General features: G+C 42.3%; 1 protein-coding gene across 10 annotated transcripts in view; it reads right to left on the reverse strand.

Annotated features, from left to right (window-relative positions):
• The window catches only part of exoc6 (exocyst complex component 6), a gene marked incomplete at both ends in the record, with an annotated part of 109,144 nt that overhangs the window by 46,906 nt on the left and 38,556 nt on the right, over nt 1-23,682 (reverse strand). For 7 of the 10 annotated variants that reach the window (XM_083933015.1, XM_083933012.1, XM_083933020.1 and 4 more), the window contains 8 exons: nt 2,890-3,024; nt 3,130-3,241; nt 3,374-3,483; nt 4,033-4,138; nt 10,507-10,604; nt 10,719-10,790; nt 12,888-13,008; nt 13,195-13,241. In XM_083933015.1, the coding sequence (XP_083789141.1) occupies nt 2,890-3,024; nt 3,130-3,241; nt 3,374-3,483; nt 4,033-4,138; nt 10,507-10,604; nt 10,719-10,790; nt 12,888-13,008; nt 13,195-13,241 (801 nt within the window). The remainder of the gene's footprint in view (nt 1-2,889; nt 3,025-3,129; nt 3,242-3,373; nt 3,484-4,032; nt 4,139-10,506; nt 10,605-10,718; nt 10,791-12,887; nt 13,009-13,194; nt 13,242-23,682) is intronic. The other 3 variants (XM_083933016.1, XM_083933014.1, XM_083933013.1) reach the window with 1 other exon arrangement.

A 23,682-nucleotide genomic window follows, 5' to 3' on the forward strand; every position in this document is an offset into this window, starting at 1 on the left:
AATCAGTGGAAATACTTTACTATACATTTTACTGCACTACATTTATCTGATTACTTCAGTTACTAGTTACTTTACCAGGCTTACAAGTACATATGAAACATTAATTTATTCATCAAAAACTGGACTGACAAAAATGAACGTAACATGAATGCAGAGAAGCATGATTTTTATGAAAATGCCTTATTAACTTGACAGAAACTAAAACATCTCTGTCCATTCTCTGGTGAACTGACAGTTTTCTGTGTCAACCTTTCCTTTTTTCAGAGTAGAAAGAGACATTGATGTGGTGATTTAACCAAGGATTTGACCAGACAGAAACGAACAAACAGAGGGGAGCTTAGCGAGCTGTTGCCAAGAGGATTCAAAAAACCCATGAAGAAGAGCGTAGCGGGAGCGTAACGGGAGCGTACGTGTCCCTAACCGTGACAAGCGTACCGAACGGGACAGATTTTTTTAATAAACCACCCCTACTTTTCAGTGAGTTGCTATATCAGAGCAAGGAGGGTAGAAGCCTGGATTTATGCAGTTAGTAGCTAGGCAAGTCTCCTTGCCACCAGCTTAAGCAGTCCCCAGTAAACTTAATTGGGTAATACTCATTAATCCAAGGGACCTAACCCTTTAAGCTGGACGAGGATCTCCCGTAGGAGGACCAGGATCTCCCGTAGGAGGGTGAACTGGGATCGAGCACTTCCCTCTGTGGCAGAAGTGCATGAAAACACTCGACATAAATACAATACATACGTAATTTACTGGTAGAGGGCTGTCAAACGTGAATGCGGGTGCAGGTCTTTTTAAGCTGAGAATATAATTAATTTGGGTGGGTTGTGGATGATTTAAGAGTACAGGCGGATTCAGATGGTGTAAGAGCTGATCCGATCTCATACGCATAAAAAAAATGCATGTCATTTCCCACATATAAACTGTTATTTTTCAAAGAAGTATGTGCACACCTCACAAATACTTCGGAGCAGGCATACACAGTTGTGAAAATGTGAAATGATAAGGTGGATATGAAATACAAGATGTAAGAGATGTAACTGTAAAACATTGTTCAGGTTGTTAGCCAGTGTCACTTGCGTTAGTGCGTTATTTCTTTTTTTAATTTGACTTCATCATAATGGCTTGTAATGACCAAAACTAAATGTAAAAACTGTCTACACAGCTTTCTGTCAAATTTTAATCATAGGCACATTTATAAAATGAATGTCAGTTTATTCAGGAGTGATGGATTTCATAACTCTTTTCTAATTAAATTTGAGCCATCATGTCCCTGTCAATAATCTGTTTATTTGGTTCTGAATTGTGAAGCACTTTGTAATAAAGATTGAGATATCATCCTGATGGTGGTTTACAGATACATGTGATGAATGAGTGTTATGGCCACTATAAATAGCTACAGCCATGTGTAATGACAGCTGATCTCGTGCTGTTGAAGAATCTCGTTCATGCAACAAAATCGCTGAAATTGCTTTGCTATTCTTCTCACTCACTGACAATAAGTGGTGGAGTGGGCACAAATATCAAAATGCAGATGTTTAAGGCCGTTTTTATATCCATTTATGGCTACCTGCCTGGTGAGTCAGTCACACTATAGGGAGTACAAATAAAATGGCAGTGCTGCAGACCCACTTGCAGGATCCTTGTCAACTACAACTACAAATACAACAACAACGGTGACATCACTTGAGGACATTTATCAGATGTCACACTGCCCCCTAGAGACACTAAACACTTTAACAATTTTTTTTCACATATGTAGTAGTCCTCCTAAACATCTGGAAACAAACTTCTCTTTAAATAGCTAAATAATATATAACTATAATAAGTATATATGTTGATATATTTAAGACTTAAAGATATAATCCGTTAGATTTTCCTCTAGTGAATTGTCTGTAAAGTCACTATCTATCAAAGAGTGAGGTAAAACCATGGTGATTGATCATGTGACCCACTGATGAAAGCACTTGTTGCCTATTTGCTGTATATTCACATCATTGTGTCTGTGGAGACATTCCCTCTCTAGATGTAAATACACCGCCATGTTAGTGACTCTGCTGACAGTAGTTGGTCTGCCAGGTGGAACATGTCAGTGCCGGTTAGGCTGTGTTCACTTGAAATCTGAAATCGGGAACTTCCACCTTCTGAGTCAGGCTTGTAGTCAGGGAAGAAGTGTAATAGGAACGTGTGTGTGTATGGATTTAAGAGGGGAACATATAGGGGATGGATGGACAGTTGAGAGGTGAATGTGTGTCAATAAAGATTACAAAAGAGAAAAACAAAAAAAAGTTAACACAACGCAACTGTCAACTCGACACAATCAAGGGCTCTGAAAGAACAGACTCCCCTGCAGTTACATCTTACTGCCAAAGAGGCCGCTAGAAACAAAATATATCAAATCTTACAGATTATGGCTCTCTGCACAATCATTGAGATTGTTGTGGTGTGGTTAACTTAATTTCATTGAGTGTGTATGAAAATACCAATACATGATAAGAAATTATGTGTACTATTATATAGCCAATTATGAAAACAACGGTATGATCAGAACTTGGCCAAACACACAGGAGCTGACCAATGTTTTGACCCTCTACTGATGCCACTTTTATTCAGCATGCTGTCTCCAAAGATACTTTGTAACAATCTGGTATGACAGGCATCACAGTGCTTTCAGTAATCGCAGGCAGTACTGCAGGTGTAATTGCAAGAGCAGAACAGCCTGTCACCAGGTCCTGAAACCAGCACAAAGGGCAAAGGCACTAATGTGCAATGTAGCATCCCCAGGGCCTGTTTGTGTGATTTACAATATAATAAAGAGCAGAAATATGTAATGTATATACTGTATAATTAGCACAAGACAAAATAAAGACCCAAAGAATAATCCACATTTACCTTGAATGTTGACAAGCCATAGAGTCTTGTGGTGTGTACTGTTTCAGGGGAGACATTAGTGATGTTTGTTATGAACTCCTCCAGATACTTGCAGGCCTGCTCCAAGTGGGTGGTGTTAATGATGATCTGCACCAGCTACAGAAAGAGGGTTAGAAGTTCAGACTAAACTCTTGGTCTACGGATCATGACGTACGTGTGTGTGCGTGTGTGTGCGACTAGTAAGAGCAGTATTGTTTCTACCTCAGTCAGTCCTATATGAGGTTTCTTGATGAGGTTTTGCAGACAGTTGCTGAGTGTTCTTGTCAGCAGCAGGTTTGTTGACTTTCTCAGCATGTCGTCAATCTCTGTTGAACTGGATAAACAAACAAAGTTTAAATCTAACAAGTCCAGATATTCTACAGATGTATGAACAACAAAGGTGAAAAAGTCAGGAAAGATTAGAACTGTAGACGTGAACATGTAGTAATAGCTCTGCAAGACCAACCTCCGGTGGAGTGACTCAGAGAACTTGAGGCTGGCGTAAATTAACTCTTTGACCTGTGTGTAGATCTGAGGGACAGACTGGGACATTGGCAGCTTCTTTGGAAAGTCCTGCTGCGCACACGCACACGCACGCGCACGCGCACACACACACACACACACACACACACACACACACACACACACACACACACACACACACACACACACACACACACACACACACACACACACACACACACACACACACACACACACACACACACACACACACACACACACACACACACACACACACACACACACACACACACACACACACACACACACACACACACACACACACACACACCAGTTAGAACAACAATATGAATTGGCTCACTGATTATCTTCCATGGTTATGGTTCTAATAGTATAAATGTTGTGGAAGGTAAGGGAGGGTAAGAGGGTGTGGTTGAAGGGTGCCTTTGTGATTTATTATGGGGAACGTCTATGTCTTCTGGGTAAAATGTACTGTAGATATTTTGCAACTGCTTTGTGAATATCTGCTGAGGACCAACTTTCTAGCTCTCTATTGTATGTGTCTATATGCATGCACAATTAAGAAATCAACATCGGAAATCTTGCTTTCGATGTATAGATTTGTGAGTTTATGGTCTTTACCTTCTCTATCTCAGCATCGTGGAAGGGAAAGCGGCATACTACCAATTTATACTCCTCCTCTGTCTCCACTGGGATGGGACTGTAGTTGTCCATCTCAAAGATCTCCCTGTGGAAAATAACATGATTTAATGTTTGTGCATGTTTACATTTGTATTGAAGCTTTTAGAATCGCTCTCTCTGAATAACCAGGGTTTAAAGTGTGCCGAAATGATCCAGAACTGCATTCCGACACCTTTGATTAATAAGTAAATTAAACTGGTGGGCAGCTTTATACATCAGTGGGACAGTGCTGTGAACTGCGCTGTGAACTGCAGCAATGCTCTGCCGAGCACGAGTCCATGAACAAGGTGATCGTCTGTGTTTAGTTCACATGTCTGTAATAGGTAATAGGACAGTCTATTGTCTGTAATCTAAACTGCTTAAGTCAGTAAAACAGGTGAAAATGATGTTGTCGGTGGCCTGAAGGTTACAAACAGACTTAATACGCTTGCCGGCAGTGCCCGGTTGAGAGAGGTGGGCTTTTGTAAAGTTTGGATGAACATGTAAGGGCACAAGCGTGCGTACGTATATGCGCACGAGTGCCAGCATTGACAGCTATTTATATATGTCTGTTCCCCACAACGGACATTGAAAAAAGATGCTGGCGAACAGTTTGGGTGGTTTGATGCAGAAGTGGAGTGTTTACTGCAGATTTGGTCAGATAAAATGTTCAAAAACAGTTTGACAAAACTAAATCTCAGAGGGGTAATGACGTAAAAGCAATAGGCTTTCAAGCCGTGGCCCTGATCATGTCATGTAATGTCAGTAAAAGCGGGCCTGGGCCGCGGGGGAAGAGGGAGGGGGGACAATCACCCAATCCCCCTAAAGCACGGGGCATGGTACGAATGGACAGTGTGAGTGCGCCCTTAGTGTTTACTCACACTTACCACTGGTACAGTGCCAAAGCACTGAAGTCTAGTTTGTTTGACTAGTGAGAGTGCAACTGTACCATGCCTAGGCACAGCACACTTCCCAGCAGCGGTTCGGTTGAGAAAAGTAGGCTTTATTAAAGTAGATTCAAGATTCAATTCAAGAAGCTTTATTTATACCGAGGGAAATTATTGTGCAACAGTTTCAATACAAAGGTGGGAAAAGGATCAGAGTGACAATAAGCATAAAAACAAATATAGCTAACGTAAAATAAATCAAACAATAACTTAGTGTGACAGAGTGCAACAGACATTGTGGTTAAGCGTAGTAGCGTAATACGCACTGTGCAGTTTAGCAGCATATTGAAATAAAATTAGTACAAACTAAATAAGTGGTAAGGAGCGATAAGTGATAACAGTGTTAAAAATGCATTTCCTACAGAACTAAGTTACAGTAAAGCACAGTAAGTGTAGCAGCAGTAAGTTACAGTACCACTAAATGAAGTGATGTAGTGGTGATATAAAGTGACAGTGGAGTGTAGCAGCCTTTCTTACTGAAGTAATTTACAGTAAAGTACAGTAAAGTGTAGCAGCATTTCTTACTGAAATAAGTGACAGTACAACTGAATAAAGTGTTGATGATATAAAGTGACAAAGTGACATTTTCTCAGGATACAGTGTCTCCACTGTTCCTTACCTGACCTGTAGATGAATTGTACAGTTTGATGGCTACCGGAAGAAAAGACTTTCTCCGGCGTTCAGTGTTACACCAGGGGAGAATGAGTCTGTGGCTGAAGGTGCTTCTGCTAGAGGTCAGCAGATGGTGGAGAGGGTGAGAGTTGTTGTCCAGGATGCTGTGCAGTTTAGACAGCATCCTCCTCTCTGACACCGCCACCAAAGAGTCCAGTTTGCCCCCCAGGACGGAGCCAGCCTTCCTGATGATCTTACTGATTCTCTTGGTGTCTGCTGCCCTCAGCCTGCTGCCCCAGCACACAACAGCAAAGAAGATGGCACTGGCTACCACTGACTGGTAGAACATCCTCAGCATGGTGTTACATACATTGAATGACCGGAGCCTCCCTAGGAAATAGAGACGACTCTGGCCCTTCTTGTAAACAGCCTCAGTGTTCTTGGACCAGTCCAGTTTGTTATCCAGGTATACTCCAAGGTATTTGTAATCCTGGACAACATCCACATTCACACCGTTGATGTAGATGGGTGTGGGGGCAGATTTACTCCTGTGGAAATCCACCACTAGCTCCTTAGTCTTGGTGGCGTTTAGAATCAGATGATAAGCTGCACACCAGTTGACGAATGAGTCCACAACGCCCCTGTACTCCTCCTCCTTCCCCTCACTGACATAGCCAACAATTGCAGAATCGTCAGCAAACTTCTGCAGGTGGCAGGACTCAGAGAGGAGCTGAAAGTCTGAGGTGTACAGGGTGAACAGAAAGGGGGAAAGAACAGTTCCCTGTGGAGCTCCAGTGCTGCTGACCACAGTGTCAGACACTCCGTCCTGCAGTCTGACATACTGTGGTCGACCCGTCTAGTAATCCGTAATCCAGGTAACCAGGGGAGGGTCCACCTGCATCACGTCAGCTTACGTCCCAGCAGAGCAGGCAGGATGGTATTCAACGCACTGGAGAAGTCCATGAACAAGATTCTCACTGTGGTTCCCGGTCTGTCCAGGTGGGCGCAGGCACGGTGGAGCAGGAAGATGATAGCGTCCTCCACACATAGTTTCGGCTGGTAGGCAAACTGTAGAGGGTCCAGTGATGAGCTGACAAGGGGCCGAAGAATGAAAGGACCAGCCTCTCCACGGACTTCATCAGGTGCGACGTCAGCGCCACCGGTCTGTAGTCTTCGGAGGCGCTGGGACGCACCGTCTTTGGTACTGGTACCAGGCAGGATGTCTTCAACAGCACAGGGACCTTCTCAAAACTCAGGCTGAGGTTGAGGTTGAAGGTGTAGTGCAGGACTCCACACAGCTGGGTCGCACATGCTTTGAGGACCCTCGGGCTGACACCGTCGGGACCTGCTGCCTTGCCTGGGCGGAGTCTGCACAGCTCCTTCCTCACTTGCTCTGCCTTGAAGGTCTGTCTGCTGTGTGTGTTGGTGGGGGTGGAGAGAGGTGATGGCGGGGGGGGGGACAGGTAGGGCAAAATCAGGAGGGAACTGAGGGGGGGGGGGTGTCAGCAGGGATGGAGGTTTGGAGGTATATGGTTGTGGAGGAGCCGTGGGGGGGTGGTCCAGAGCCCTTTCATCAAATCTGTTGATGAACAGATTCAGCTCATTGGCACGTTCAGTACCCCCTCCTACTGGTCTGGCTACCAGATGGTTTATGGACAGTGATGCTCCTCATTCTGCTCCATACGTCCTTTAAATTGTTCTGCTGGAGTTTGTGCTCCAGCTTCCTCCTGTAGGTGTCTTTGCCCTGTTGAATCCTATCCTTAAGCTCCCTCTGGACCTGCCTCATCCGCTCTCTGTCCCCATCTCTGAAGGCCCTCTTCTTCTCATTCAGCAGGACCTTGATGTCTCTGGTGACCCACGGCTTGTTGTTGGGGAAACAGCGTACAGTCACTGTGGGAGCCACGCTGTCCAAACAGAAATTGATGTACCCTGTTATGCAGTCCGTGAGATCATCAAGGTCCTCTCCATGTGAATCACAGAGCAAATCCCAGTCTGTAAGTTCAAAGTACAATTGCACATGTACGAGCAAGAGCATTCAAACATGCACAAGCACGAGCACAGGCATTGACATTTCAAAAGATGCCGCCCAGTTTCACAGTGGTCTGATGTGGAGGTGGAGTGTTTACTGCAGATTTGGTCGGATGAAAATATTCAAAACCAATTGGACAAAACACGGTGAAGGAGAGGGTTAGCAAATCATGCTAAATCAAGGCATGGATCATCTGGTGGGAGTAGACCCTTAGGGTGGAAAGCAATTTAAAGCTGAATCAGCAATGGAGAGCTCTTATAGTGATGAAGTTTGAGAAACAATCTTGTAACAGACTAAATGGACTAAATGCTCATTCCTTAAAGGGTAAAATCACCAGCAACACGAGTTTGGACTTGTGGCCTCCATTAGGGTCAACACATTAATCCAATGATAACATTGTTCTTAATAGTGTTGCTGGAGTTTTGGTCCTTTATTTATTCAGGGGGAGAACACTGAGAGCAATGCTCTCTTCTTCAGAAACGGCCTAAACACATTCACACAGTGACACACTGCGTTTCCACTATGGTCGAATACCCGCAATGAAGCGGGTCTATCTCGCCGAAACACCCCTAATTTGCATGTAAGTTGCTAGGGCGGCCCTTCGAGACACACACACACACAGTAGGCTACTGCAGTGGGGTGACAGGCTGTCTGTCAACAAACTCTTTTACAGCGTCTAGAATTTTTAGGTAGGGTGTTTTCTTTCATGTTGCTTATATATAAGTTGACGTTGTGAATCATACGGGCCAAGTTTAATCGAACTATTCTGTACTGTCTTCTCACTTTGAGGGAGAGCGGTGCATTGCTGTATCACTGATCAGTTGATCACCGGCGATTGAAACCCATTCAAAGTGATACCTCCGGAGTCTTGTGAATCCCTCTCTGGCCTTTTTTTGCAATGTAAACATTACAAAAACAGTGAACAGTGAGCAGTCATTTGAGAGAGCGTGCCTTGAAACTTTCTGAGCCACCTATTCACACTTGGAAGCTGCCTAGTACAACAGCAGTCTGCTCTGCTGGCCACTGAGCAGCTCCACTTAAGCGGTTTGGGGGTTATGGGCCTTGCTCAAGGGCAAGGCAAATGAGGGAAAGACAAGCGCTGCTTCTTCACTTCCCCACCCATTTTTATCCTGCCGGTCCCGGGGATTGAACCGGCAAACAACTGTGAATACCAGGGATGCCACGGTTCTCAATATAATAATGAACCATATGTAACGCCCCCAACGGTTCAATACGCACTTGAGAAAGGAGGTATTTTCGGTTCTGCAATAAAATTTCATGTCATTTCATGTTTCCATGCTTTGTATTTCTCTGAATTGGCCCTGTCGAAGCTTAAGAGGAGCACTTGAATGCAGAAGGTGAACACATGGATTGGAAAGCGCCTCCCTGCCTAGTAAATATCAGATCACTGTGAGCAAGTTGGAGTCATTACAACACTGGAGTCAGATTTCACACACTTCAACATGGTGAACAGAGCAGTGAGGTAGGAGTTTGAAGAAGCACCGTCTTCTTACAAATCTGTGGTTTGAGGACATTTCGGTTTTGTTGTTGAATACAGTGATGAGGGAACGAAAAGAATCAACGGAAAAATAACTGTCTGAAGCATTGCTTCATGTGTTGTCTATGCAAATGGTAACAATTTGCAGCGCCACCACCCAGGATCAGTGTCTGGAAGCAGGACTGAGCAGGTAACACCGTCAGTTCAAAAACAGCTGTCTCTTGCTGATGCCTTCCAACAAGCCTATTCTGCATCGATGTGACGCTGGGGGGAGGGAAAAAAGCCTTAACCTCCATTAAAAGAAAAACTAGCTTGGTACAAAAAATTCAACCCCCTCAGTGTTGTCATGGAGATATGGAGTGGAGTGTGGTTATCACTCTACACAGAGAGCAGAGAAGAGAAGAGGAGAGATGGGTGAAGTGAACAGAACATTGGGAGTGCTGACAGATGAAGTAAGTTAATAACAGGAGTAACAGGAAGAAGAAGAATTGCTTTATTAGTCCCGCAACGGGGGACTAATTATTGTTTTCATGTTACACACACACATGCACAGACAGGACCTATATACATGCAATTTAGATACATACATACAATACATGTACAATACATGTACAATACAATACATTTAGATACATACAATTTATTTTTGTTAGAGCGAGGGGGCTGCCAGTGACCGCCGCCCCGAGCAGTTGGGGGTTAGGTGCCTTGCCACCAGTCCATGCTCCATTCATGGTCCACACAGGGACTCGAATCGGCGACCCTCCGTTTCCCAGCCAAGTCACCTATGGACTGAGCTACTGCCGCCCCAAGGAAGCAGCTTTAAAGCAGTGACATACTGGATTTCTAATATCTGATTTATGCCAATGTGAATGAGTGGATTATGTGGGCTTTAAAAAGTAAATAAAAAATGTATTTATTTAAAAAGAAATTACAAAAATATTTATGAAATTTTAAATTGTTACATTTGAGAAGAGAGTTTGGTGTGGTGCTAGAATGGGTTAGCTTCGCCAAAAATGAAATAAGCCCTCTTTTGATATTTTATTTCTTTTTCATCATGTTGCTAGTTTGAACCTACAGTTTTGCATTTTAATCTGTAAACATTTGTTTACATTTTGCTTTTATTGCATTAAACAATGACAAAGTTTGTCAAAATCAAATTAACATAAATTAAACAATAATTCGATTTTTGGGAGGAAAACGAATCATTTTGATTTATCGATAAATCAATAAAATATCCGATAGATTAATCGATAGAAAAATAGTAGTGAGTGGCAGCCTTAATCCCAAGTAAATACCTCACATGTATAATGAAGGACAGAAATACAGTCACAAACATCAGCAAAGCCCACCTGAAAACCAGTGCCCACTTCTTCAGCAGAGTTTCATTGTACTGGTCTCTGACTTCGAACAGCAGGTCAAACAGTCGGTTGACTGGGAAACCATAACCCTGTACACACGTACACAGACATCACACACACACAGAAAATCAAGTGTATTCATCGCAGCTGCTGCACCCTTCAGAGTCAAAATATGTTCAAATCAAGACCAGCTCTGAACCAACCTGTAGTGTGTCAGCGAAGATGACTATGAGGTTCTTCAGCTCCAGGACCAGGTCTGGGTCAACACAGTATGACTGGGAAAATCACACATCTTAATTGGTTGCATGTGGGGCAAAATTATCTGACAATCTGTGAATTATAAATTAATGAGTTCATGAGAATTGTAAAGAATCGTATTGTTAAATTCATGAAGTATATATCCATATATATATAGTGTTAAATGGTCATTTGATATTGTCTTATATCAATCACAGAACTTTTAACTGGATCAAAATCGTACCATAGACTTTGTGAAATGATTTACTACCGTCTGTAGTAAAGTAGTAATCCCCTGTCTGGGATCATGCATCATTTAATTAATAGACAGGGTTCCCACTCTTTGTGCAGTCTACTGTCTAATATTTACATCTGAAGGATTACATGACTGTATTTATATGACATTTTTCTGAGTTTCGGCCACTTAAGTTGTAATTTCATCCAACCTGCATGTGCTACCATGCAATGTGACTGTTCACAGCGTTTCAACAACATAACAGCCTATTCAAATTACTATGGTCCATAAACTACGATTTGAACATTAATATGATACTGAACATAGTGCTTTCAGATGGAAATGTTTGATGTATGTTTTGATGAGCTCTCATAGATAGCCTAGTAGTTCATTCTCATCTTTAGAAAAATAGAATAGAATGCTGAAATAATTTTCCAGGACATTTGATTTTTTTTCTATAATTTTATATGCGTTTTCCATGACTGGGAATTAGTTTTCCATGACTGGAAATTAGTTTTCCCAGATTTTCCAGGATGTGTGGTAACCCTGATAGAGCATTACATTTACTGTCCAAATTCTAAGAAAGCTATGCCCGATATAGCAATAGATATACAAAATAGAGCTGTATGATCGTTTACCTGTGAGTGATGAAGCAAAAATTATGTGTATTTAATTTACTGCTCTGGTGAACAAAGTTGTGATTTCGGATTTTGGTTTATTGTTAGAAATTACTGTGATTTCAAGAGACAAATCTTCCACAGTTACGATTGTAACTGTGTGCATCACGTGCTGGAATAGAAAGCTTTACAGGCATAGCAACAGTCACTAAGGGGGAGGGGCTTAGCCAAATGTTAATAAACACCATCAAAGTCTGTCCATTTTTCTTGAATGCAGAGTGGTTTATGACTCTGAAAGCAGCACAGTTGAGTCCCATAATACTGGAACAAGATTCCTGCCAAACACCGGAGTGTGTAAATCAACAGACTAAATTAACACAACCTGAGGTTTGACATAAAGCAGCAGCAGCCTGCCTCTTTGTTTACTCAGACACACTCGTACACACACCAACAATCAGCTGGAGACTGGACAACAGAGCAGTGGCAGGTGTGTATGTCACCACTTTGGAGTCTCTGTGCACAATGTTCACTCTTTTCATCCGTTGTATTAATGAACTGGTGGAAGTGTGTGAGGGATTTGTTTATCAAAATATTGTGAGAACTAAATGTATGACCTTTTATTATTTTTCATACTCAGTTACAAGGACTTGCTTATGGACTGGTTTGTGAAAGACTTGCTACCAAGTTTCAAGTTTTATTGGTCATATGTAGGTTAACCCAGGGTCAACTGTACAATAAAATGCATTTGAGGGGAGTATGGGTCACAGGGTCCCTGTGGTTGTGAGGGCAGGACCCTGGCAGTGTGGGGCCGCCTGTGTCATGGCCAAGCAGAGGGGCTAGGGGGCCAGGGGGGAGACCAGGGCCTTTGTTAGTCTTCTTCCCCCCACGCTGTGCGGCCCTTTCTCTGGCCTGTTAGCATAATCCTATGGGTCATCTACAAATAACTGGAGCCCAGCGGTCAGAAATATGCCTTCTTAATCTACTGTTATTGTTGCAAACTGCTTCTCGTTAAGGCCCCAATGAACTCCTCTTTGGCAGAATATGTATGTGTGTTTTGACCTTTTCTCTTGAGAGTTACATCATTAGTGTGCGTGTGGGTACGCTGACAGTGTTGTGTGTACCCGCCAGTGAATGAAAGTTAAATTCCACGATAAATAGATCCACAGCAGGCTCTATTATCTCTATCATCTCTATCAACTCTAAACAGCCTCTGTGTGTGTGTGTGTGTGTGTGTGTGTGTGTGTGTGTGTGTGGGGGGGGGGGGGTTGTGTGTGTGTGCCTACAGAGTGTGTGCGGAGTACAGCGATGATCTTTGATAGGGCCATGTTCCACAGTTCATCAGTGAAAGCTCTGGTCACCAGCCCCCGCGTGGCGTGGAGGATATGGTCCTCCACAACAAAGAACCTGACCCATACAGAAAACACATACATCTCAATACTTTTATTTATGTTCACATTGAAACCACCAGAACAGTCTGACCCTAAGTTGATAAGACAAACTAGTGAAACAGTTTTAAGGTCAGCAGAATGTAATCTTTAAGATAAAAGTGTGTACTGTGAAAATGGAGTGAAAATATGAGGAACATCTTACCCTACAATCTGATTGAAGTATCTTCTGTAGCCTTCCACAGTCTCATGCTGGACACACAAATACCATATAAAGGTTTACACACAGTAAAGGAATGCATAACATTATTATTATATGCAATTAGCACAGTGGTTATCACATGGTATTGCATTTGTGAACAAGGGTTGTTTTTGCATTGTGATGCATTGCAGATGTGTTCAGTGAAATTCTAACATCCAAAACAGTATACAGTATAATATTTGCAGCTTACTTTAACTTTCATCATCATTCAGCTTATTTGATATCATAAGCATAAGTTATTGTAGGTTGTCCTGGTAGAACTCAATAGCCCCTTTCTGCAATAGCAGCGTAATGAAAGTATGCCGCAACACCGGCTTTGTTCATTTACACAGAATCAAGCAAGGGCAGTGTGAAGCAGCTAGCATTCCTGAAGCCAAATCGGCGTTAGCATGTAGTGTGTGAGTTGATCTGCACCAGTATGCAGCCACTTGAACCTGATCTGACCCACTAACTGCCAACTTTATGTATTATATTAACGCAACTGTCAGCAGAGAGAAGGACAGAGATGAACTGCAGCACTATGGCACCCTGCAAATGTGTTTGTTTGAGAGACGAAGAGAGAGAAGGAGAGAGAGGGGAAAGGAGGGTGGACTATCCCATGCAATGTGTGTGTAACTTATTAATAACTATGTCATGAACTAGGCTACTCTAAATGCTGCCTTGTCACTTTTTGACTCTCCTGTAGGTGGACTTGCACACCACAACTGCGTGAAGTTCTGCACTGCCAGCTGTCCTGTTCACACACGGCGGTACAGGGCTGTTGTCCCTCTGTACCTTTCACCCAGACAGTTCAATTCAATTCAATTCAATTTTATTTATAGTGTCAAATCATAACAAAAGTTATCTCAGGACACTTTACAGAGTTGGTAAAGACCACACTCAATGACTTATTTATGATTTACATAGACCCAACAATTCCTCTGTAGAGTACAGTGGCAACGAAAACCTTCCCTATAACAGGCAGGAACGTCAGACAGACCCAGCTCTGTGGAGGACGGCCATTTGTCTTGACCGGTTGGGGAGGAAGAAAAGGAGAGAGAAAGAGAGAAAAGACACACAGATGGACAGAGAGAGACAGACAGACACACTTCCAGAGATGCAAGCAAAGCCTAACAGTAACTATAATATTTATAGTAATGTGAATATGACGTATATGTTAAGGCAGTTAATACAACAGAATAGTAGAAACAAGCACAGCTAAGGTGACAGAATATGAAAATGATAATAATTATGGTGGCAAACAATAGAAGCAGGGAATAATAAACTTGCAACAGCCCTGCAACGGACAGGCTGGGAGAGGGGCTAATGAAGTACCACATGATGTGGTAGATTGCTGTTTGCCATGGTGTATTTTCAATACTACCGCTAGGAGGCAACAAAGACATAACTTTTCAAATTCTACACATTGTGGCTTTAAGTCAAAATTGGAATTAAGCGCTTTTACTTTTTAGGGCAGTGTCTTATCTTGTCTTGTCCCGATGTTTTTTGTAAGGACCACAATGGAAATAGGTCCTGGATCGTATTGTGTTTTTTATCCTCAATTGTATTTTATGTCTTTCCATGCGTAAGACATTTGTGATACAATTTAATAAATCAAATCAAATCAAATCAAATCAAGCACCTTCCACTGTAAACTGGATGCTTCCTGCTTTGCTACAGTGCGGACGCTTTTCTGCTTGCTCTCGCCTTTGCTTGCATTTTTTGCTACTATCTGCTACTATTTGCTTCTCCTCAATAAGAAACAAAGAGCAACAGCTCCTGGATACTTACAAAACCAGTGGGATTATATTTCTTTTAGATAACAGAGGCATTTTTCAATATTTTTACGACTTCCTCAACGCTAGGCAGGGAGGCCTACCATTCAAGATAAGCCTGAGCCTGTGCTACAGTGCTAAAGGTAATCACCAGAAGATGCCTCCCTTCTCTATGGAAGATTACCACAAACTACTACAGAAGATTTTGCTGCTGGAAACAAAAATTAATCGGTTAGAAGTATTTATAGAAGTGAATGGATATTGTGACAACAATACCACCCTAGCACTGACTGAAAACAGTGGACAGGGGCATGCCAGAACCCAGCAAACTAGCAACGATGAAGCTACGAGGAAACGGGAGGTCCCTGTACAGGGTAATAAATCTACCAGCGATAATCCTCCCTGGAACACACTTGGGGCAAAGCCAAAGAGAAGACCACCTCCCTGCGACAAGGGAGAGCGGATAACCGGGAGGACCCAGCGCCCCGATATCTCTGATCTGACCGGTTGGCCTGCGCTACCATCTCTATCCAGGCATAGCGCTTCATCAACTCCCCTGCCACGGAGGACACAGCAGCGGACAGCTGAGAAGAGGAAAAGTACCAAGAAACTTCCCCAGCAAGCAAGTGTTCAACTAAAGAACAGGTTTGCTCCACTGTTGTCGGACAATGGATCCCCCTCTGATTGCCTGAATAACCCACCATCACCACGCAGAAGGGTAAGACCTGCTAACTTAAAACCACCGAGAAAGCTAACAAGTGGGCCTGAAAATCTGATTGTGGGTGACTTTTCTGTAAAAGATATGAAAAGCAATAATAACACCAAAGTACTCTGCTTTCCGAAGGATACGGTGTCTGACTTGGAAAAAAGAATCCTGGATATTGTGGCTGCACACCCAAATGTGAAAAATATCATTCTGCACATTGGTTTTAATGACATTGAAAAACAACAATCAAGTGAGCTGAGAGAGCACTTCAATAAACTCTTTGAAACAGTCAGCGCTGTGAATGCTGAGGTGTTTATCAGTGGTCCTCTACCCCCGATCAGGAGAGGAGCTGAGAGATTCAGTCGACTTTACTCGCTGAATGAGTGGCTCTCCAGCGTTTTTCTTGCTAGTTCGATGCATTTTATTGACAATTTTAGCTTTTTCTGGGACCGCAGGCATCTTTTTAAGGCAGACGGACTTTGTCTAAATAAGCTGGGAGTAAAGCTTTTCATGACCAACATGTCTTACTTCCTGCGTCATCCATCTATCATCACTGCCAAGGACAACAGACAAGAGGAACCAACGGAAAAGACAGACACAACACAGCTTATCATGAACGTCGAAGGAGGACCGCCATTGCAAAAGGAGAGCGCTGACCATGAGAGACACCGGAGCAAAGAGGAGACGTGTCCATCCCCCTCTACCTCCCCTTTCATTTCAAATGGGCGTGAAGATCCCTCCCCCACACCCCCCAAGCCTAAATCCAGGTCTCCATCCTTCTCCCTTCCTCAAGTTAGCCTTTCTCCCCCCTTATCCCCTTTGGAGTTCCGGGAGCTACCCCCACCCACTCCCCGCCCTACTCCTATTTTTACTCCCCTTGACCGACCTCAGCTATCCCCCACTCAGCGTCATCTCAGTGGCACCTCCCTCCCACCTCCCCCCCCCCCACCTCCACGAAGGCGTGCTTCACAAACCCTCAGCCCTACTCCGCCCCTCTTACGTAAACCCCCTCTACTCCCTCAACGTCCACCTCCAGTAGTTCATTCCAGCTCTGACGCTGCCCACTCCCCCCCCCCCCCCCTCATGGCCACCCCCGCCCCGCCCTGACAGCAGTCCTGAATATTATTGATACAAAACAGGGTTCAGCAGTAGACCACATTATCAGCTGGGCCCAAGGCTGCCTACGTCAAAGCTTGGCACCTTCTACATTCCTGTTGTGACTACCAAGAGAGTGAACATTGGGAAACGTAGACACCCTGCTAACCTAAACAATCTCATTCCTATCCTCTCCAAATCAAAGTCAACATCGAAGCCTGTCAATAACACCATCAGGATGGGTCTGCTCAATGTTAGGTCTCTGAATAACAAATCATTTTTAGTCAACGATTTTATTACTACTTCCAAACTTGATTTTATGTTTTTAACTGAAACATGGCTGGAGCAAAATAACAGTGCAAGCATTCTGATCGAGACAGCACCCCCCAACTATAACTTTATTGATGTATGTAGATCTGGGAAAAGGGGGGGAGGGGTTGCTGCTATATTTAAAAACATATTTCAGGGGAAACAGATGTCACTTGGTGATTTTACATCATTCGAATACCTGTGTGCTGTGTTGAAATGCTCTCCCAAAATTCTTCTGTTAATTATTTACAGGCCACCTAAATACTCAGCAAATTTTTTCGATGATTTTACCGAATTATTGTCTAGTATCTCCACTGACTTTGACTGCCTAGTTATAACTGGTGACTTTAATTTTCATATTGACGATTCGAATGGCAAGGGTGCAAAGGAACTTTTTACTATTTTAGATACATTTGACCTGTCTCAACATGTGAAAGAGGCTACTCATTGTAAAGGACACACCCTGGACCTGATTATCACAAAAGGTCTCAATGTTTCTGATGTTCTTGTGACTGATCTTTCATTGTCTGATCACTTCTGTGTTTTCTTTAATATTTCTTTAATTCCGGAGACACAAACAGAATCAAAGAATGTCAAAAAGCGCTACATCAATGAACATGCTAATGTACTCTTTAAAAATGCCATCTCCTCGCTACCACCTCTAAACCCATGCCATGCTGATGATCTTGTAAACAACTTTAATTCCAAAATTGTGAATATCATAGATGTCATTGCACCGGTTACAGTTAAAACGATTTCTGGTAAGCAAAAGGCACCCTGGAGAAAAGCTGCTGTTGTAACAATGTGTCCAATATCATAAACAGCAACACTAATAAGGCCAAAACCCTATTTGCAACCGTCGACAGACTGACCAACCCCCCAACACAAATACCAGCCGAACTCCATTCCACACAGAAATGCAATGAGTTTGCATTCTTTTATACTGATAAAATTGAAGGCATCAGACGTGCCATCAATATCTCAAACAAAAAAGTTGGATCACCACCCCGTTTAGGCCAAAAAAACACAGCAATGATGGCAAGCTTTAATGCCATAGACTCTAAAACTCTAGTGGAAACAGTGACCGATCTAAAGCCAACCACCTGCTGTCTCGATGCTTTACCTATCAACTTCTTTAAGAATGTTTTTGACTGCCTATCAACAGACGTATTGCAAATAGTTAATAACTCTATTCAATCGGGCAATTTCCCAAAGGCCTTCAAAACTGCAGTCATTAAACCTCTTCTAAAAAAGCGGAGCCTAGATGCCTCTATTATCAACAACTACAGACCAATTTCAAATCTACCATTCATAAGTAAAATAATTGAGAAAGTTGTACTCCAACAACTAACTCACTTCTTGGCTTCTACTGGCTGCCACAACAACCTCCAGTCAGGATTTAGACCTTTTCATAGCAACGAGACGGCCCTTATTAAAGTTATAAATGACATCCGTCTTAACACAGACTCTGGCAAAACTTCAGTACTAATGCTATTGGACCTCAGTGCTGCATTTGACACTGTCGACCACTCAATACTTTTGGACAGGTTGGAAAACTGGGTGGGACTCTCAGGCACAGTCCTAAACTGGTTCAAGTCATATCTACAAGATAGGAACTATTTTGTTTCCATTGGCGACTTTGTATCAGAACAAACCAACGTAACGTGTGGAGTCCCCCAAGGTTCAATCTTGGGGCCGACTTTATTTAATATCTATATGCTCCCACTAGGACAAATCATGCAAAAAAATAACATTGACCACCATTGCTAAGCCGATGACACCCAAATCTATGTAGCGCTATCACCAAATGACTATCGCCCCATAGATCTACTGTGCCAGTGCATTGAGCAGGTCAAACACTGGATGTGCCAAAATTTCCTTCAACTAAATGAGGATAAAACTGAGATAATTGTTTTTGGTGCTAAGAAAGAAAGGTCTAAAGTCATCCAACACCTTCAATCACTGTCCCTGAAAACCTCAAATAAAGCCAGAAATCTTGGGGTTATTATGGATTCTGATTTACATTTCGACAGTCACATCAAATCAGTAACAAAATCGGCCTACTATCACCTTAAAAATGTAACAAGACTTAGAGGGCTCATGTCGGCTCAAGACTTAGAAAAACTTGTCCATGCCTTTATAACCAGTAGGCTAGACTACTGTAACGGTCTCCTTGCAGGTCTTCCCAAAAAAACTGTCAGGCAGCTACAGCTTGTTCAGAACGCTGCTGCTAGAGTTCTAACAAAGACCAAAAAATGTGAGCACATTACACCAATTCTTAAATCATTACACTGGCTTCCTGTACGTCAGAGAATTGATTTCAAAATCCTCCTGCTCACATATAAATCACTTCATGGTCTAGGGCCGAGGTATATCACTGATATGCTCCCACTACATAAGCCTTCTAGATCACTAAGATCCTCTGAGACCAATCTGTTAGTGGTTCGCAGAGTAAACTCAAATCAAGGGAAAGCATCTTTCAGTCATTATGCAACAAACAGCTGGAATAAACTTCCTGAAGATTTGAGACTTTCACCCACTCTGACCACTTTTAAAACTAGACTGAAAACTTTTATGTTCACCTTAGCTTTCTGCTAAATCTTCGCACTTTTAACGTCCGCACTGTTTTGATTATTGTCTATGTTTTTATTCTCTTTGTCTTCCTGTAATGCATTTGAATTCGTGACATGTTGTGCTGTGAAGCACTTTGAGTCTGCCTTGTGTATGAAAAGTTCTATGCAAATAAAGCTGCCTTGCCTTGCCTTGCCTAAAAGGCCGTGCCTGGCACAAATCGAGGATGAGTGAACAAGTTTTAAAATGTCCCTCCACTAGACCTCAGTAATGTCTACCTCCTAATCCTTTACCCATGCATTTTTAGGTGATACAGTGGGGACTGGGTTCAGAAGAGCAATCTTATTCTAAATGACACATATCAGTCGTGATATGATGTTTAGCAGCCTTCTGGTGTTGAAGAATGGATGTCTCCCTAAAGTGATGCCTTTTGTTGTTACCTTTTTCATGCAAATCACGTCGCTTTGCTGTTTGTCTTGAATCATCAAACCGAAATACTTTTTTTGTAACCAACAGCTCACTCTCCTGCATTGTGTCCGCCATGTTTTTGTTAAAATGGTTGTTGTGATGCGTAGCTTGGGTGGGAGATCACAAAGGGGCGGGACTGAGCAGCTAACCACGGCTTGGAGGCTCAGAGAGCAGCAGCAGCCTTATAAGATAGAGCTCGCAGGTCAACATCTAAATAATATATAATATACCGGTAAAGCGATATTGTCTCAACTTCATACCTCTTGCATTGATTGTAGAAAAAATAACAGACTAAGTAACATCGCAACCTTTCTGTGAAAAGCCGGGAAGATCAGACCTTTTTTTTAAAAAAAGGGTCCTTTGTTCCGGGAAACATAGGTACGCTCCCCATGTAGCAACATGTCAACAGCAGCACATTCTACTGGAGTTGTACTTTGGTTGTGCCCGGCGTTCCATGCTTTTTATCAGAAGAAGTTATTTGAAGGAGGCGCTAGGGCACCACCCCTCTTGCTCAACATTAAAATTAATACATTTTTTATTGATTTTATTAATTCATTATTTTCATCCTATGAATACAATTGTGTGGTCAATGAGTAGCTTATAATGCATTTTCTGCAATATAATCAACTAAAAACATCAACTGCATTGGAAAGGTTTATCTTATCTCTCATCTCCGTGTAAACCGAGCTGAGCCGAGCCGCTTCCGATGCGAGGAAAGCTGGTCTTGCGTTTGAGGGCAATTTTCGGAGCGCCCCTCGGTTACACATACACACTCATTAAGAGGTTGGCCTGCAGCTTGCTGTGCTCTATTGAGGGAATACATGGGACCTCTGGCCGTACTGTGTATGGCCTATATATATATATATATATATATATATACACACACTACTGTGCTAAGGTTTTAGGCTATTGAGGTGATAATAATAATGGAATGGATTTATATAGCGCCTTTCTCAGTACCCAAGGTGCTTTACAGAGTCCAGGTTCCATTCATTCACACAGACATACAGGGTAATGGTAAACTACGATAGAAGTTGCAGCTGGGGCAGAATGACGAAAGAGTGCTAATCAGTGCCTACGGCCCCTACCACCACCTCCTGAAACATACAGGCAGTTTCATGTCACAGGTCATACACCATGGCAAGGCTGAGCACAGCAACAAGACACAAGGTGGTTCTACTGCATCAGCAAATTCTCGCCAAACAAGATTTCAAAGCAGACTCGGGTTTCAAGGTGTGCTTTTCAAGCTATTTTTAATAAGAACACAGAAACAGGCAACACGTAGGATCGTAGTGGTCAGCCAAGGAAACTTATTTCCCTTCAATACTGGAAGATGTCCAGCAGTTCCATCAACTCGGAACTAGCACAAACCAGTGGGACCAAGGTACACCCATCTACTGTTCCGAAGAGTCTGGCCAGAAGTGGGTTTCATGGAAGAGTTGCAGCCAAAAAGCAAAACTTCTGACGAGGAAACAAGGAGACTCAACTATGCACGAAAACATAGGAACTGGGGTACAGAAAAATGTCAGCAGGGTCTCTGGACTGATGAGTCAAAATTTGAAATATTTGGCTGGAGCGGAAGGCAGTTTTTTGCCACAATAATGAGTGTCTACAGGTAACAGTAAAGCACAGTGGAGGTTCATTGCAAGTTCAGGGCTGCATTTCTGCAAATGGAGTTGGAGATTTGGTCAAGATTAATGGCGTCCTCAATGCTGAGAAATAAAGGCAGATACTTATCCATCATATAGTACCATCAGGGAGGCGTGGGATTGGCCTCAAATGTATTCTGCAGCAGGACAACAACCCCAAATATACAACCAATGTCATTAGGAACTGTCTTCAGCGTAAAGAAGAACAAGAAGTCCTGAAAGTGAAAATATGGCCCCATAGAACTCTGATCTCAACATCATCCAGTGTGTCTGGGATCACATGAAGAGACAGAAGGATTTGAGGAAGCCTACATCCACAGAAGATCTGTGGTTAGTTCTCCAAGATGTTAGGAACGACTTTACGAGCAGAGTCTCTACCTAAAATAATTGATGCTGTTTAGAAGGCAAAGGGTGGTCACACCCAATATTGATTTGATTTAAATGTATCTCTGTTCAGCCACTGCATTTTAATAATTGATGAAAACTGCGCATTAACTTTAAAATACTAATTACATTTTTCTGAAAATCTTTTTATCATGAATAAGAAATTTGGAGTAAATTTAAACTTTCTTTGTTATATTTGTGATAACTGTGACATTTCTGGGGAACGAAAGTTCGAAGACAACCAGGGGCGACACCGTTGGAAAGCCGGTACATGAAAACATATTCAAGGGTTCAACTTTTCATCTCTCTACGACCTAGGTTGTTAAATAATGCACCACATTATTACATTTTCCTTTAAAAAAAAAAGTGCAACCCCCCCATTTTATAATAACTACCACATTATGTAACAATTTATTACAACATGTTTAAAAATGTATTTCATATTGCGCTCAAGCTGCGCTCAGAATTGCGGGTGTTATTACATACATGCCATTTTATTACAGAATGCGTTGTTACAGGGTCTGTTTATGGCTGCAAGATTTGTTTATTAACTAAATTGGCTATGATCTTTGTCATGTCCTTGGGTCAGAGTTGGTTTTTAATTTAAAACATTTTGCCCAGCAGAATAAAGGTGAAGTTAGGAATGTTATTTCCTGGTATTGATTACACATTTAATAAATAAAGTACAGTCAGTAGAGTGCAGATCTACACCAGGTGTGTCTCCCTCTGCTCTCCTAAACAGAGAAGAGTTGAATCTCACTAAATTGTCCCTGCTGGCTCCATTACAGACAAGATGGCGGCGAAGCTAACAAAAATATGGATTTATTAATTTCATAACTTTAGCTGATCACAACATATTGGATAGATAGATAGATAACTTTATTTATCCCCGAGGGGAAATTAGGTCATCGTAGCAGCGTATAATACAATCAGAAATACAAAATATAAAATACAATATAAAATACAACATATAAACTACAATAAGAGTACAGTATCACAAATTTAAAACACTATATTACAATATACTATGTGGATTTTAAGGTGCAAGATGAAAAGAGAAAGGTGCATTTTTAATTACAGTGGAAAGATTTAAGTTAACATTTAAGATATTAAATTAATCTGCAGGTGAGGCCGAAATGTGTCCTGCAACAGAAGAGGTTACACTTGTTTTTAGTCAAGCTGATTGCCAGAAAGGCCTTTTGCTACTGAAGCAGTTATTGATTACTCGTAGCCCCTGCCGGCCTGAAGATGAGTGAGGAGTGAGCAGGCACATGATAATACGTAATCACATATAAAACAGAGCAGTCAATAAAATAGGTTTGTCAAAAATTGTGAATCACCGCAACCATGAGAGATCCTTAAAGGAATGTGCACAAAAATATTAGGCTGAGGGATCCAGATAGATGCACACACACATCTTCCCCTCCAGGCTCACACCTGGCTGAGATAAAGACGTTCTTTGAATCCCATAAATATGCATCACTTGTGTTTCATG

Source organism: Echiichthys vipera (genome assembly GCF_963691815.1).
Source record: "Echiichthys vipera genome assembly, chromosome: 18".
Lineage (NCBI taxonomy): Eukaryota > Metazoa > Chordata > Actinopteri > Perciformes > Trachinidae > Echiichthys > Echiichthys vipera.